The 18,624-nt window shown below is 34.3% G+C and overlaps 1 protein-coding gene across 8 annotated transcripts in view; it reads right to left on the bottom strand.

Annotated features, from left to right (window-relative positions):
• LOC104599963 (protein GIGANTEA-like) overlaps nucleotides 1-5,674 on the bottom strand; it is an 83,220-nt gene extending 77,546 nt beyond the window's left edge. For 3 of the 8 annotated variants that reach the window (XR_016076213.1, XM_088887600.1, XM_010262722.3), the window contains exons 1-2: nucleotides 5,475-5,674; nucleotides 4,690-5,046 (exon numbers count right to left, since the gene is read on the bottom strand). Coding sequence is in view for 4 of the 8 variants with exons in the window: in XM_088887600.1 (XP_088743726.1) it covers nucleotides 4,690-4,776 (87 nt within the window). In the remaining 4 variants the exon portion in view is untranslated. The remainder of the gene's footprint in view (nucleotides 1-4,689; nucleotides 5,047-5,474) is intronic. The other 5 variants (XM_088887601.1, XM_088887599.1, XM_088887598.1 and 2 more) reach the window with 2 other exon arrangements.
• Between the last annotated feature and the right edge of the window lie 12,950 nt (nucleotides 5,675-18,624).

Here is an 18,624-nt window from a genome sequence, read left to right as displayed (position 1 = left end):
AGTGAACAATATTAAAAGGAATAGTCGATGTTTTATTACTTGGAGGATAAGTGTTTTTACAATACTTTGAGAACTCACACGACTCACAACGTAGACTTGACAGACTTATTCTTTTAAATAACTCTGGAAACAATTGACTCAATGAACAAAAAGATAAATGACCCAAATGACTATTGTAGAGAGACTGGGTCGAATGGGCCCTAGTATCTATCCTTTTATTCTTTGTAATGTGTTATCAATTTGTTTGTTAATGGGCATGTCTTTGTGGGCTTGCTACTTCTTTTTGTAAGATTACTTTAAGTTCTTGCTTAGCTGGCCGCCCACTTAAGGGCTGTAGAGAGACTGGGCCGAATGGGCCCTAGTCCTTTAGTGTCATTCTTATTAGTTCCTTCTTGTTATGTTTTCTTATTGGGCCTTTTTTCTTTATGGGCCTTTAGCTTCTGTTTTGCTTTTTAAGTGTATTGCTGATGTGTATGCCTACTTAAGGGACTCCTTGTAAATTATGTAACTTAAGTAAGTTTAATAAAAAGATTAGAGTAGGGGAAAGGAGATTATCGAACTCCTTTCTTCTCCATTTTTCTTTCTTCTTCTTGCTGTCTTATTCTTCTTCCTTCCTTCTTTCTGCTCTAATCTAAAGATTTCTGCTAATTTTATTGGTCTGAATCACATCTAGGGCATACTTGTAATTAACTTAGTGAATGAAGATTAACAAAAGGATCAGAGAGGGGAGAGAGGAGATTATCGAACTCTTCTTCTTCTTCCTCTTCTTTTCTCCATCTTCTCCCTTTGTACTGCTGTCTTCTACCTTTCTTCTACTTTTCTCTCTAATTTTAACCAAGTTTATATCAGTTTTAGAAGACTGGTTTACTTCAAAGTGAACAATATTAAAAGGAATAGTTGATATTTTATTACTTGAAGGATAAGTGTTTTTACAATGCTTTGAGAATTCACAAGACTCACAACGTAGACTTGACAAACTTGTTCTTTTAAATAACTTGAAAGGTGTATGGAGAGATAAATTGCTGATCAATCAGAGATCTTGTTTGCCTAGTTGGTAGAGGGTTTGGAGAGTCAGAAGCTGGCCGAATATTGCCAAGAAAGTTGGACTGCAGAATTTTTTCCCAAAACCCTAGCCGACTACAGAGTTTCCAGTTACAGGTTGAAGAGGTTGTTTGGGTGTGGCGCTCAAGGCAAAAGTGAGTGGCTGCAGTTGGAAGTGGTTTGGATTGCTCTGGTTTGAGCAGCTACCTCTTCTCTTTTTATGTGAGAAATAAGAATTTCAGACCCTAACATAGACTTGTTCAGGCTTGCCTCAAGGGGCGGGCTACAAAGGCGACTCATAGAATCAAGAATGTAATATGTTTCAAATCACATTAACTACTTGAAGCAATGCAATTAAGGAAAAAAAAAAGAGATTGTGGGTTTTACATGCTTGAAAATGCTTTATATGTTTGCTTTTATTTTTAAATTTTCATTTGAATACATTTTACATGTTATGTTTATGTATTTTAATTTTAGATAATAGGTTTTTCAAATCATTTATTTTAAAATTTAAGTTTATATTTTTATTAGCATTATGTTTAATATTTTTTAATATTTTTGCATTTTTTTAATTTTTTTTGGAATTTTCTGACTTTTTTTATTTTTAGCTTTTTTTTGTAGTTTTGCGCCTTTCATAAAAAGGCGTGCACCTCACCTTGTGCCTCAGGCGCAAATTGGCCCTTGCGCTTTTAAAACAATGTATCTCAACCTCCATCTGATCCATATGGGAATCCATAGTCATTGCTCTAGTGTTAGGCATCAACCTTGCTCTGATACCAGATGTTAGGAATTGCATAACCGGGGTTTATTTGAGGAACCACCCTCTTGAAAACAAAGATGAGGGAGTAGAGAGAGAAGAAATGAGAAGATGAAGAGAATTCAGATCTGATTTTTCATACCCTCCCTTATAACAGCCCGCTCATATATAATCATTATTACATCAAATCAAATTGGTTAGGCCTTGGGATCTATGCTAACTCCTGCTGATGTGGCCTCCTGCCAAAAACCTATTGGTGTATAGCCTTCTCTCGTAAGCTTTCCACTCTAATTTATTTTGGGCCTAGCCTTAAGGGCTGGATCAAATTGGGCCTAACATGGCTGTAATGATTGCATCTCCCCAAACTACTCAAAATAGGAGGTAAGACTCTTCTCGAAAGGGAATGATTTCAGGGGAAAACGATTCTGCCTTTCATTAAAGAAAGCTGGAAATATACAGAGGGACCGTTACATATCTTAACGGATTGTCAGAATAACAACCAGAATATTCAAAAATCAGTAGCTTCCTATGATTCGCATAACTAATTTGGAGGACTGTTAGGCTGGCATGGCTGATGTGGCTTGCAGATATAAAACTTCTCGATGGGGGGCTTCATTCTGGATTCAGCATTAGGTCCAGACGTAACTGGTTCACTGGCTAACTTGACCTGGCTAGGAGTGTGGATGGTCCTAACAAATGTATTTAGAAAACCCCAGTTCACTGGACATAGGTAAAAAGAATAAACAGTACCAATTGTACATGAATTTTTCAGGGACAGTCGGTTATCATAAAAGGGAAGATACTTAATATGTCATTAGGAGTGCCATTATACATGATTTTCAGATTTTATTTGCCAGTAACTAATTTCCAAATAGGTGATTTCCAAAACCATAAGTGAGAGCAATAACTTCCCCTCTTTATATTGTATTCTATTTGGAAAGTGCAACTAAAACACATCGTGCACAATCTTCTTGAAGAGAGCAGAAATGCAAACAGACCAATGCAGAGCTCAATCTAAAAGTAATGAAATGCAAAAGATAAGCACATTAGTTCATCAAAGGACCTCAGACCAAAGAGCTTCTTCAGAACAAATGTGGCCACCTTCCCTTTCAGAAAAGAGTATCCAATCTAAGAGAAATTTTATTTGACATATGGCTACCTCCACTCTCAAAAAAAGGTAAGGGTGTTTATCCTCCATCTCTCAATAAAGAGTACCCACTTCAAATGGTGTGAGACCCATGTTATTAATAACCAACCTTTCTAATTTAATTTCCTATCTCAAATAAAAGACTCACCATAAAGACTTTCACCATGTTAAATGATTTAGGTCGTGTTCTCTTTTATCAGCAAAAAAGATTTCATTAATAATTCAGATACTTAGTACAGTTATTAAAGCGATCCACCATACCAAATTACATCAGATTACAATTTTGCCCATTCGTAGTCCTTCTTACCCATCTGAAATTAGAATTAAACCTCTTTGCTAGGAGATCAGTTTCCCTGAAATCATGTCTATATTTCCAAGGGACTGAATTGATTTTCTTGGTCCATGAAATGACTAATTGTGAATCTCCTTCAACTTCCAATTCCCTCACTCCATGCTGTACTGCAAATCTTATTCCTTGTAAGAGCCAATATTTCAGCCTGAACCAAGTCTCCAAAGCCAATTGGTCCTGAAAACAAGGTCACTACCACTCCTCAGTTGTATCTAAATACTCCCCCTATGCCTGCTCTTCCTGGATTGCCCAACAAGCGGCCATCAAAGTTCAACTCCAGTCTATTTAAAGTTGGAGGTTTCCATTCCAATCTTACATTTTCTACATATCAAACACTCTAACTGTTTGTGCCACTTCATCCCAAGACCTTATTATGTCATTGGTTGAGAATTCTCAGAAAAGGTCCAAAGTCTTTCCCCAATGTGCAGTCCTAACTGTTATGGCTTCAATCATATCCTCCTTTGATTTACTCTTGGATTTAGGTCCCACTTTTTTAGATAAGATTGGTTGTTAATTACAAATTAAACCTGATTTAGTTTCCGTGTAGTACAGAGTGGTCTAAGTATACATATATAGGGGGGGGGGGGGGGGGGGGGGGGGAGGGGCTTGCATCACAAGTTATTCCACTTGGTACCTGATAAGGAATTGGATAGCTGCATGGAAGCAACTAATACAGGTAATGCTACCCAGGCTGTCTTCCTTCATAATAGGAAATATGCAGCCCACCCACCCTAGTGTATAAGGGAGTTATACTTACAATCTGCAAGTTTGAACTTTGAACCAAAGACACCTTACTTGGGCACAACTGATAATTTGATCCAGATGAACCATATCCATCCCTCTATTTGAGGGGGGGAAGAACAGGAAAATAAGATCTGTTGACAAGTCAGATATGAATTACTGCTAGACTTATTAGAAAAAGCTCTCTCAGCAAAATAAAATCACCAAATCCTCTTGCAAATGTCAAGATTTGAGCCCATATATATCCAGATGGACTACAAGGAGAAAAATATAACAGCTTGCCCAACGATAGAGCTTTTGAAACAGTTTCCTTCTTAGAGCGATCATATACTTTGCAGTAGATATATTGCATTGATATGAAAGCCAAATTGAACTGTACATTTAAATTTATGTTTTCCTCTCCACCCAAATTGAATTGCTTCTGAAAAGAAGATATCTAGAACTTCACAATTAGCATGAAACATTCCTTCTTGCTATATGATAAAATTGCTATGGTCATATATTCCATTAACCTATTTCACCTGTTTCCATTTTTGCAGTTAACCAATCAAAGATATAATAGATATAAGAGTAAAACAGATAATCTGGCACATGGTCAGTCAACAAAATAAAGATAAATATAATAATAGATGAGACTTAAGAAATTTAATGTACCTGCCGCTGCTGAGCATCTTGTGGTGAAGGCCAGAACAACGAGGAGAATTGGAGACCATCAATCCACCTTTCACATGAACTAGACATGGGAGTCTCTCCTAGAAAAACCTCGCCAAGCCTATGGGTGCAATTTAAATGCTACAGAAGCCGGTAAAACCTCAAGCTTTACCTTCAACTGGTTACTAGCCAATAATAAGACATCTGTATTTTGGCACTCGAAGCAGAGCATCACTTCCACCTTTCCGAAACAATCATTTACGGCAAAAGTATCAATCTCAATTCTCGATTACAAAATAATAACTTCCGCCCATGAGTCTTTCCATAAAACTACGTTTCTTATCTTCATCATCTTCATAGCTTCAGAAAATGAATCTAATTACACTTCAAAATTTTCAACCCATTTAAAATATCCAGATAGATAATTCCACTTTGAGTTTATGCAGAATCAACAGTAAAAGAAACCATAATATAAAACAATATCAATTAATCAGAAAAGCCCAAAAAGGAGAAAAAAAAACATCTATCAGTGAGCCTCCACTTCAAAAGCTAACATGAAACAGAGACATTTTTCTCTCTATAATCCAAATAGAGAACCTTCTTCCAACTGGAATCCATCGCATCCGGATTCAAAAGAATGCAGAAAAAAGAAAAGGATAAAGGAAACATCTCCTTACCAATGTCAGCCGAACCCGAACTCCAGAAGAAAAATATACATATAAAATCACGGAATTCTTGACAAAAATCCTGAAAAAAAAAATCTAAGAAAAAAGACGATGACGGCCTACCTGGTTTTGCTTTCTGAGTACGTATAGAGTCACGAAACTCTGTTGTTTTCGGCTTTGCTTTCTATGTCTGCTTCTCTCTGAGCCTGTGCTAATGGAAAAATCGAAAATGATTTTTTTTCAGAACATTTTAAGGAGATTGTGGAGAGAGAGAGAGAGGAAAATCTTTCGCCGGTTCCGAGTTAAACCAAGCTGGCACACCCGATCTCTGCATCTGTGCATACGTGGCATTGATATTTTTTGCAACCAATTGGAGATGGATGTCACTGCATGCATCGTCTATCAATCCACCTGCATGTACTTTTACCCCATACATACATGATGAACATGCATCCACATGCCATATTAAAATATTTCTGAGACAAAGTGGTCAAAACCGTCAACTAGTTCGGGTGGACGGTGAAAGGACCAAATTGGCCTTCAGAAGATGTTTAGCAATTAAATAATGAGATAATAAGATTGTGGTGAATAGTTAATTAATTTTCTTAAGAAATCTACTTAGATATTTTTGGCAACTCTTCCGTGGATTATGTCCTACTCAATGTCGTACATCCTGAGAGAGATGGACGCATGTTCATCATTTACATCAGGTGGGGTAAACGAGCTGCACGTGTGATATAACTCATTCACAGCACCAGAAACATGAAAGAAGGATATAACAAAACTATCAAAGGAAGTTTGGTGGCCGTAGAACGTGCATCCACGTCGACGTCGTAGCTGAGCCAGAGCATGACACATATCGACCTTGCATAATAGCATCAAATTCTCCTGCCAACGACTTTTGCCCACGTCTACAGCCACATATCACTACCTCGTGCATCTTCGTGCATCTGGGAACATCTCCGCGTGCATGATCCTATATAAGAGGATATATAGGAGGATGATATGCGAGTACACAGGCAAAATTATTGTGGGGTAGGAGATTGGGACTCAATGATATGTGTGTAGATGGTAATTTATATCATATCCGGTGGATAAGTTACACCCGTGGATGGATTTTGGGGCGAGAATAGGTTTTGGGATTCTATAACTCATATAGGTGGGTTGGGTTAGTTATTTAATTTAATAATATTTTAAATTTTATGTGAAGGATAATTAATAGTATATGTGATTTTTTTTCATGTTTCCATCAAATAATTGGGAAATTTGTTGTTTGTTCATGTTATTTTACCTATTTATTACCTATATATAACAAGAAATAACAAGAAATTATATGCAAGTTCTAAACCCAACCTACCTTACCCTTGAATGTGGGGAGAGTAGGATTGGAGACAGTTTTGCATTTTCATGTGTAGGGAGGGTTTGGATAGAAGTGTAAATTGGGTCGTGCCGCCTATACCTTGTCTCGATTGTCACAAGTCATGTCGAGCTTGGGGTTTCATATTCGTGTGCTAAGTCGGCATGCCCTGACAGTGTGGATTGTGCCTCTCATGGCCCGTGGGTTAGCACCCCCCCCCCCACACACACATATATATGGGAAAATTCCCGATAGGTACCCTGTACTTTAAGTCGAGTGCCAATTTAGTACTCCGAACTTTAAAATGCGACAATCTAGTATCCAAACTTTCGTTTTGCAACAGTCTAGTACCTGGCGTTAACTTACCATTAAGTATCATGGGAAAATACACAAATGCCCCTTAAGTTTCATCTAATTTTTTACTATTCATCATCTCCATTGAACACCGCCACTATTCCTTACCATTATCTAAAGACAAAAAATCAAAACAAAGCTAATAGAATCATCTCTTGTCGCATTGTCTGAGTTCAGGTTAGGACATAACCTAGATGCTTCATTTGAGACACAAACAACAATCATTTGCTAACAAACACACCAGAAAACGTAGATCAATACATCTGAGACACAAAAGAGAAAACCAGAGAAAAACCGAGCTAAGAAAAAGAACTAAACACCAGAACTAACCATGGTTCGGACTTGTGCCCTAACAATCGGCATTACATATAAACAACAATCATTTGCTACATTTACGATGTTAGACGAATGGCACAAGAAACCAAACTCCATCCTTTCCTACATTTCAGATAGAGATAGAGGACCAATGATGGAGCAGATGAGGTGAATTAGTGGAAGGCTTTCGGTGAGTGCAGGCCAAGATCAATAATGCCAAAGCGATGAGACCCAACATGGCCGCTATGCCATCGTGAAACTCATTTGCCTATACCTTTGCAAAGCTACAGAGAGAGAGAAAGAGAGAGAGAGAGAGAGAAGAGCCCCAAGAGAAGAGAAATACAAAGAGAGAGATGGAGGTGGAACCTGCAAGTGCAACTCCGCCTGCATCTACTTCCATCGGAACAGACCAACAGAGATGAGGAAAGCAAGAGCAACTGATGATGAAGATCATGATAACAGCACGTGTGTGCTGTCCATTAGATGGACAGTCTTAAACTCTTTATCCTCCCACTAGCCATGGTGGTGGCCAACGGCGAGCCCTTTGGACTCTGTTTCATTTTCTTGAGAAAGAAGATGATGAACGATGTATTTTTTAAGGGTAATTTTGATATTTCCAAAATTCTTAAATCGCATATGAGGTCACATGATATACATAACTAACGGTCCATTAACGATAGGTACTAGATTGTCACAAAATGAAAGTTTGGGTACAAGATTGTCGCATTGTAAAGTTCGGGTACTAAATTGGCACTCAGCCTAAAGTACAGGGTACCTATCGGGAATTTTCCCTATATTTTATTAATATAGTTATATTATATATATATATAAATTATAATTATATAACAATATAAGTATATGATATATTAATAAAATAAACAATTATTTTCAATTTTATTATACTATTTTATTTAATTATTGTACATATAAACAATTGTATACATCAAAATTCATATAAAATAAAAATTTTAAGATTTTTTTCAATTTTTTTAAATAAATATCTTTAGCCCAATTCACGACTCGACCAAGCCTAAGGCTCAGCCCATGAACCAACCCATCTCATGGCACAACACAACACAATACCGGCCTGTACAGGCTCGGGCCATGGGCCATGCTTGGCCAACCCCCCAAAATATCACAAAGGAGAGAGGCATGGCCCGTGGGCCACATGCGGATTGTGTCATGATAGTATAGTACAACCCATTTTACACCTCTAGGTTTGGAAAATCCTCGTCAAACCTACCTTATTACCATTCCTACTCTATAACACCATCATAAAAAACAGTGGCGAGGTCAGGAATTTATTTTAAGGGGTGGCAAGTTATTTAACTTTTTAACACAAGTAAAGTGAGAGAGGGAGGGAGAGCATTCTGGTATTATTTTTCCCTTAGTCTTCTTGGCAAAAAAGAAAAGAAAGGAATGGAATAGGGAGTAGAGGATGTAAGGTTTGGAGAGAAATAAGTTGGGAGGGTTTGGGTGGGACCAAGAAAATAATCGTTTTAACAAAAACGTGAGGGTGGGGGGCAAGGACCCTCCATACTGGTTTAACGAAATTAGCATTAGGTTTCTCTCCCACCATACTGAAGGATGAAACCAAATCAAGAATTCAAAACTGTTGTAACTAACTAGTGATGTGGCATAGCATATTGCCCAAGTTGGCCCAACTATCTTTTGTATATGTGTGCATATTGGTGTCTTGCCCACTTACCGAAGAAAACTACTTTACCTGACAGCATGTGACATGCAATGCCTAACAAGAACAAGTTTGGCCTTGAGAATGACAACGCACTCCAAACTAGATTAATCAATAGCTGATGATAGAGCACGGATCAAGTGTAATTCCACGGTTATCTCATGCATCTTTAATTCACTTTCTCAAGAGTTGCACAAGAGTGTTGGCTATGCATATGTTGCTTGAGAATTTTGGAGTGATCTTGAGGAATGATTTTCTCAAGGCAACACATTGAGAATATACCAATTGAAAAGAGACCTTTTGTTGATAAGCTCCATTAATTCATGATGGGCTTCAATAATGTCTTGTTGGGATTCATGTATGAATAGTTGAAGAGAATCCCATATTGAAAATGAATAAAAGGTGTAAAAGATTTATATACAAGAATGGCCCATAACCTAATACCTTAAGCTTATGGGTTGTATGCGATGCCCTTCTCTTGTGTGCAAGTCTTATGTGCATATATGTGTATGGTCCCCTAGTTTTGATGACTCCCCTCAATTAGAAAGGAATATAAGAGTGGCCCATAACCCAATAGCTTAAGTTTTTGTGTTGTATGTGTATGTACATGTACATACTTCTCTCAGAAAGGATCGTTGTTCCAAGAAGAAAAAGAAGAAGAAGAAGCATCCATTATAGCTCTGACACTACCTTCTTCTCTTGTTGGTGTTTGCAGCAATGGAGAAGGAAGGAAAAAAAAGAAGAAGACAAAGAAGAAGAGAGAGAAAGAAGACATGTTTTGAAAATTTAATGAACAATTAAGAACACTTTAGTCCTTTGAAACTACAAGAAATGTATAAATCCTTACCTTCTTACCTTCTTGATTGTAAGAAGGTAAACATGAAAATTCATTACATAGAATGATCTCCTTACCTTCTTGATCCCAGGTTTGCATGAGAGTTTATTGGTTATGCTATTCATTTTCTTTGTTTTTGAATAGTGATTAGTGAACTGTTCATTTAATAGTGATATGTGAATACCGTTTTCCTATTTAATTGATTATATTTCTTCAACAGCAACAAAAAAAAAGAGTTCTCTTTTATCATGTCTAAATCCTATTTTATCATGAAGTCTATCTATGATTTTTTTTTTGATGGTACATCTATCCATGAATTCTAGTTATCATGTGAATTCTGTTTTATCCATGAATTCTAGATATCATAAAGCCTTCCCAAAAAAGACTTACCCGGGTAAGTGCATTTACCCATGTTCTTTTATTTCCCCTATAAATAAGGTAATGACCATTTTAGCCATAAAAATTCATTATTAAAAGGGACATTTTTGTTCCATTCAAGTGTTGGCAGATTTCCCCTCAGGTGGGAAAGTTATTTACCCACCTAAGAGATGAGTAAGTGATACCTAGAAAAATAAATTTCCCTTGGTCCCCACATAGATATGAAAAAAAAACATGGGATTCTTGGTCAATGGGAATCAAAATCCCATTGACCAACTTTCCCCCTCTCAAAATCCAAAAAAAGAACGCCCCCAAAATTTTAGTTATTTGTTCTTTTAAATGTTATGATTGTTTATGGAGTATGCCCATAATTTTTAATTAAGCATCACCTTTACAAAACCCAATTACCTCATCTCTACCTCTAGCCTTTTAAAACCTTTCATTACACATTTGGGCTTAGTGCCACTTTGGTCCCCGAACTTTAAAATGCAACCCGAACTTTAAATGGCATTTGAAAAAGACAAAAATGCCCTTCGAGTGTCATCTATTTTTCTTTATCAACCATGCAAACATTGACAAAAAATTAACAATCTCAAATTCTTGTCTCTTCTATTCAAGAAAGTTGGGGTCACCAGAATGCCCATTCAAACGTGACCCCGACTTTCTTGAATGGAAAAGGCAAGGATTTGGGGCTGTTAATTTTTTGTCAACATTTAGATGGTTAATAAAGAAAATTAGATAACACTTGAAGGGCATTTGCGTCTTTTTGAAATGCCACTTAACGACTGATTAACAGCTATTTAACGATAGGTACTGGATTGTCACGTTTTAAAAGTTTGGGTACTAAATTATCGCATTTTAAAGTTCGATGACCAAAGTAGCACTAAGCCCAAAGTATAGGGTACTAATCGGGAATTGGGATATATCCAAACCCGATTTGATAATACATATCCTAGATCCAATGTGATATGAAGATCCAATCAGATCTCACAAATGGCACTTCAAATCCAAATCCATCAATAATGTTGGATATTAGGAATGGCAACGGGGCGGGGATCATATTCCCTGTCCTCGACCCCGATTATGAAATTAACCTCCATCCCTGTCCTCAATCCTCGCCGTGGATAAAATTTGTCCTCCATCCCTGTTCCCCAACGGGGATGGGTTCCTTAAATATATATATGTGTGTGTTTTGATATATAATATATATATATAATCGGGATCGGGGTGGAGCGGGGACCTCAATCCCTAACCTCGACCCCGATCAGGGATTCCTATTAATCCCCGTCCCCGCCCCGCCAAAACAATGGGGTCGGGGAAGTTGGGTCCCCGTCTGGGATGGGGAAAATTGTCATCCCTATTGGATATTCAAATATGATCAAATCCAATTTGATTTTTGAAAATTTTAATAAATTATTAAAAAACATAAAATTTATACAAAGAAAAACAAAAAATATAAGTATTTTTCAACTATTTTTATTGTATATAATAATATATACATGCTTTTTTATAAAAAAAAATTACAAAAATGCAACCAATTTTCAAGTAAATCCCATTATATAAACCAAAAATCCGATAAAATAAGATCGAATTTGAATCAAATCATATCATGATCCAATCCATTTACACCCCTAAATACCAAACAATATGGCTCTAAGCCTAACGGCCCACTTGCGTTTACTACACCTGCCCTTCCTTACATGGGCTTTTGAACATGTGTCTACTCAAAAAAAAGGGTGCCAAGTGACTAATTAAACTATTATGTCATCATCATAGCATATATGATGGCAGATATTAATTGCTTCGACAATGGAAATTGTTTCTAAATATGATGTAGGGCTGTATAACCAATAATAACATTCTACGTCAACCGTGTATAGAAAGTGAGAGATGGACGGGTAGTGGGGCATATGTTCTTTATGGCTGATTTTGGGGCATTATTATTGCTCGTATTAAGCTAACACGGATTCATAACTCTGCCATATGTTTAATAATGTAGTTTCGGGCCTTTCGGCAATAATAACGCTCCACTTTTGGTTTTAGTTTTTTGTTTTGTTTTTTCAGTTTTGGTTTGGTCATTTCAGTTTTTGGTTATTTTGGTTTGGGTTTCGATTTCAGAATTAAAAGTTTAATTAATCAAAAAAAATGAATTAAACGAGTTTTGTTATATAACATATAGCATATAATATATAATATTATATAGTACATGATATACAATATAATATATATATATATATATTATATTATAATATTATATATATATATATATGTGCATTTTAATGAATTTCAGTTTTCTATAATTTAGTTTCAGTTTGATTTTCATTTTTAGTTTTGATTTATTTGACTAAATTTTTAACCGAATAAACTAAATACTCACCCCTACCCATCACCCAAACCATGACTCCACAACCCTGGTGCATGCAGGATAACATCCAGTTAGAGGCCTTACCAATCATTCAATTGGTACTTTGTAAATTGGAGTTGCCAAAGAGGAGCTTTGTGTCTTTTCCTTGTTCTTCTATGCTTTGATGATGATTGTTTCTGGTCCCCATGGCTAAGGGACTATTTGATGATAACTGAAAACTTATCATTTTGTCTTTTCAAGAGATTGTGGGTTTCTTAGAGGATGAAATCACGAAATTGAAATTGGGTAGAACACTATATCATGTATTATTTAATTATTTTAACAAGTAAAAAATTTTCAGTTCAACAATTTCTGCGGTTACCAAACGGCTCTTAAATGGCTTAGTTGTTTATGAAAATGAACTGTAGACTAAAGTACATTCGAATTGACAAATAGTATGTTGTATTTGTCAGAATAGTTTCATATCACCTTCAACATCTGGATAAAGAAAGAAGTACCTGAATGTTTTATTTTCATTTGTTTTGTAAATTGTCATGTAGGTTCAGTTTGGAAGAAGTACAAATACAAATATGTAAAGTGCAAAGCCTTGTATTTTGTATTAATTATTTTGTTTGTATTTGTATTTCTTCCAAACTGAGCAATAGCGAAAAAACAAAAAACATGGTTTTAAACTCTATTTTCATTTTGAAACGAAAAAACAAGTTGATTTTGTCAAAAGAAAAAAATACATGTTTTTAAAACCATCAAAATAATATTTTTATAATATATAAATTATAATATATATATAATTGATAAAACATAATATTAACCAAATGAAAATATGTTCTCAAGCCAAGAATATATTTTTTGTTTTAGTTTTGAAAGCCAAAGACATGCATATAACCAAGGACATGTTTTTCTGTCTTTTATTCTTGGGATTGACAACAATAAAAACAAGGGTTTATATCATATAAGGGCAACTTTTGTGGTTTAATATCAATAAAAGTAATATAATAAAAAACTTTCAAAAATAGGTTAACTTTTTAAAAATAATATCAATAAAGGGCAAAAATACTGTTCATCATCTTCTTCTTGCCCTTTGTTCATTAGAGTCACCGCCCGCAACTACCCACCGCCGCTTTCGCCCACCTCCGCCTCCGCCTCCGGCAACGTTGCCGGAGGTGGCCAGAGGCAGAGGTGGCGGTGACGGCGACAGCACTGGTGGTTTCTCTGTCCAACGCCGCCACCTCCGCCCACCTTTGCCTCTGCCTCCAGCAACATTGCCGAAGATGGGTGAAGACAAAGGTGGGTGGTGGCGACGGGCAAAGGAATGACCACCAGTGCCGCCGCCACCACCTCTGCCTACCTCCGACAATGTCGGTGGAGGCGGAGGTGGCAACGTTGGACAAAGAAACCACCAGCATCGCCGTTTCCACCTCTGGCAATGTTGCCAGAGGCAGAGGCGGAGGTGGGCAAAGGCGGCAGCAAGCGTCAATGGACGGCGGTGGCAGGTGGTAGCGGGCGGCAGCTCTGGTGAATAAATGGTAAGAAGAAGAAGATGAACAGTGTTTTTGTTCTTTATTAATATTATTTTTAAAAAGTTAACCTATTTTTAAAATTTTTTTAAATATATTACTTTTATTCATATTAAACCACAAAAGTTACCCTTATATGCTATTACCCCTAAAAACAATTCACATTGGAGAGAAACTAGTAAGTTCAAACATATATTAACTAGACCAATTTTTGTTTTTTTTTACAACTAGACCAACTTTATGGTGAATATGGACACACCCAAAAGCCCACCCGCATAAGACAACAACGCTATCAAACCCAAAGCTGGTGTTGATGAAGTTAAAAGGGTATTCTGCAACATGGATGCTGAAACTTTGGGGTATAGATACTGTATGATTTATGGAATCCGATGAGACGTATTGTATTATTTAAAACCAATATTTGTTTTCCAAACCAAGGAAACGTTTTTGATTTTGATTTTAAAAACAAAGAAATACATATTAAGCAAAACTCCCTACAACTGTCAGAGTGTTTCTTGATTAGCAATCTTTGATGGGGTGTTCAGCTTTTTCTAAGTTAATGATTTTGTTTTTCAAAACAAAAACAATTGAAAAAATCAAAAATAAAATGATTTGTGTAGTTGTTTTTGCTTTAGAAAACAAAATTATACATATTAGCAAAATTAAAATTTTATTTTGCATTTGAAAAAAAAAAAAAAACTTAAGAGTATACCCATCTAGCTTGGAATTTAGAATGAGCCATGACTCGTGTGTGCCTAAGATTATAAACACCAATAGGCTGTGATATTGGGAAGAAAACCTTAGGCCAGTCAGGGAGTGGTTGTGTGTATCTTTTTAGATTTGAGGCAAGATGGGCTATGTTCTCTCCTGTTTTTATTTATTTTTTTCTTAAATGATTAATAAAATTTTAAAATGGCCATCCCTCTATCTAAAGTTTATGATTAAAAAAAATTGCACAAAATTGCCTATTAAACTCGGCATAAGAAAGAAGAGGAGAGAGGCCATGTTAATTTCAATTCCGATAATTGTCAATCTTATCTACATGTTCAAATTTTATATTTGTTTCTTGCACATGCTGACATACCATGTGCACTTGTATGTTAATATTAATTTGTCTCAACATAACTATTTCTTTGAGATAGGACAGCAAAGTGCTCTAGCACAATTGACTGTATCTTCTTCACAAGGGCCCAATGATAGTATGGCTGTCAATAGGTTGCATCTGGGTTAACCAATCACACAAGAAATATTAAGGGATCAGTATTGAAACTAGATGTTATAGGGTCTGTAATTTTAGACTCAGAATTGAATTAATCGGTTCTAGAGATAATCAGGTCTGATCCAATGGACCTAATTATAATAAATCTATTGGAAATACTATACATTTAATATATATATAGAGAGAGAGAGAGAGAGGGCTTGGGTCAGGTTTAAGTTAAACCGGAACTAAGAAGAACCAGATCTGAACTGATAATAATCAGGATAATAGATTAGAAACCAAAATCATCCCATCAGTACACATCCTGTAATCAGAACAGACCCAAACGGTTTTGGTCCATCAAGACCCGACCAAGTGACAACCCTAACTGCTAATTTTCTCTACCTATCTACCATAACCTATTAACTACTACACTATTAGTACTAATCTATACTACTATAAAAAGTACGAATAGCTTCTAACATTTCTGGAATTTTTATTGACTAAAACACCCCATTTTTAAAATATGGTTCCTTTGTTATGAGGCTAGAAAATGTAAATTGAATACTATTCCTTCTCATTAAATCTCACATTTAAGGTATTAACTCCCATTCACCCTCATTAAATCATATATTTAAAACATTAATTTATTCTCATCACTAAATTCCACTAATTAAATTTATACATAATAAATTAATAATTCTAATAATATAAAAAATTACACTTTTAAAATCTACATGAAAAAATAGTATTTTCATCTAGGTGCTAGTAAGAAATTAAACCATTTTGGGTCAAATAGGCCAATTCATGTTGCCACAATTAAACAATAAAAAATGAATAATAGATAAAATGCAAAAAGAAATATAAAAAATAAAGAAAAACTTGGAAACATATTTAACATCATATATTTGGCATATTAAACAATAATAAGAGTGTGGAACTTTCTATTTTACAAAAAACGCCCTTATATTTAAATTTAGTCCCTATTTTAACTGTGAGGGGTCAATTGGGTGAATCCATGATGTCATCGTTAAATAATAAAAACAAATTCACAAAATAAAAAATGTAGAAAAATTGGCCATTTCTTTGATATTTTATATTAATCGTATTAAATAGTCATAAAGAAGATTTCTTTGTATTGATAATGGAAATAAAATACAAATTTTAAAATCAACCAAAAAATGAAATTGATTTCCTATTTGGTTGGGGTCAATAGTTCAACTTTTAGGTCAAATGTGTCAATATTTGATGTCATAATTAAATAATAAAAAAATATAAAATATAAAATGAAAAAAATACATAAACTTTGCAATAAAAACATTTGGGCACATCTCTAATATTGTATACTCATCATATTAAACCAAAACAAGTGCGATAAATAAGAATTACTTTTACACATGGAAATATAAAAATTGTCAAAAATGTAATTTGAATTTAGTCCCTTTTTAATTATAAGGGCAAAAAATATAATTTGAACTATTATTTTTCACCTCATTCAAATCCCTCACATTAAGTCATATATTTGAGGTACTAATGCCCATTCTCTCTTATTAAGTCCTATATTTAAGTTATTTTTCACTAATAAATGCTACTAATTAGATATATGTCCAATAATCTTAAGAATATAAAACCATAATCCAAGTGATGACTAAGCAATTCAACCATCTGAATCAAATTGGTCAACTAAGGAAGTCATAGTTGGATAATAAAATTTTTAAATAGAAATAGATATAGAAAATTACAAAAATTTAGAAAAATTTAGGCACATTTATGATATTTTTATTAATCAAATTTAAAAATAAGAGTAATAAAAAAGAATTATTTTGTTGATAATGAAAATGAAATACATAATCTAAGCTAGCCAAAAATGAAATAATTTTGTTGTTGGATGGAGATCAATAGTTCAACTTTTGGGTCAAATGTGTTAACCTTTAATGCCATAATTAAATAATAAAAATAATGAAATATAAAAACACAACAATGAAAAAAAATAGATAAGTTTTACAAAAAAAAAAAGAACACTTGGGCACATATACAATATCCTATACTTATCGTATTAAACAAAGTTTGTGTACACACTTAGAAATAAAAAAAATACAAAAGAAATTGAACACATCTATAATTCTATATTTATACTACTACTAAAAACATGAATAAAATTGTAGAACTTTCTTTTAACTAAAATAACACCATTTTTTGAATTTAATATCTATTTAATTGTGAGGTTTAAAATGTAATTTCAATTATTACTTTTCACATCATTCAATTTTCTCTCTTTAAGTCTTACACTTTTTTGATAAATGAACAAAAAAGATACACTACGAAGCTAAAATAGGGTCAAACAAAACAACTAGACTTGTCAATGATACCTAAAACTTTGCAGCCCAATATGAGGAATTTACATAATCAGATTTGGATTTTACAATCTACATTCAATCAATTAATAATAAAAACAAAAACAAAAACAAATACATGATTTTTATAAAAAAAATTAAATACAATATCACTATAATTTTGATAATCTAAAATTGTCATATACAAAGGACATACATACATACTAATAATAATAATAATAATAATAAAGGCAAAAGTAAAATCACTCTAGAAATGTCGTTAACAGAATCCGTTAGACATTGTTTGATACCATTTGTTGCTTTTATGTATTTGAAAGGCTTTTGGGTTAATCAATACTAAGTGGAGAGGGATATATATTGTGATATGAGAATTAATTGAGCTAGAATGATTTTACTTCACCATGAAGCAAACAACATCAACTTGACCTTTCCTATAGCAATGGGGCCAACACAACCTTATTCAGAAAGCTTGTAAGATGTCAGATGTGTCAGTTAGTGGGTTGACTTGGGCCCTCGGCTTTTCAGTGCAGCACCATGATTTGACAATGAAAGAGTTGATACAATGTATGGACTCTTTCTTGTCTTCTATTTTCTCACTACAAAAAAGATACAACGTATGGATGAGAGCAAAGCAAAAAAATATAAATCTAACATAAAAGTATGAATGAAGTTTAGATTTTGAATTCTTTTACTAAACTATTCTTATTTTTTAAACTTAATCTCTCTTTTATCATAAAGATAAAAAACATATAATTTAAAGTTTTGAACTATTATTTTTATTAAATTCATTTTATTCTTAATCATTAATTTCTATATTTAATGTATTAATTCATATTTTCTTTAATTAAATTTTAAATTTAAGGCATATTAAATAAATTAGTTTTGTGGACTTTTTTTTTACTAAAACACT

The sequence above is a fragment of the Nelumbo nucifera genome, chromosome 5 (genome assembly GCF_055504915.1).
Source record: "Nelumbo nucifera cultivar China Antique chromosome 5, China Antique-T2T, whole genome shotgun sequence".
Classification (NCBI taxonomy): Eukaryota; Viridiplantae; Streptophyta; class Magnoliopsida; order Proteales; family Nelumbonaceae; genus Nelumbo; species Nelumbo nucifera.
Note: the sequence above shows the minus strand (reverse complement) of the source record. Positions and strands in the feature narration are given on the sequence as shown.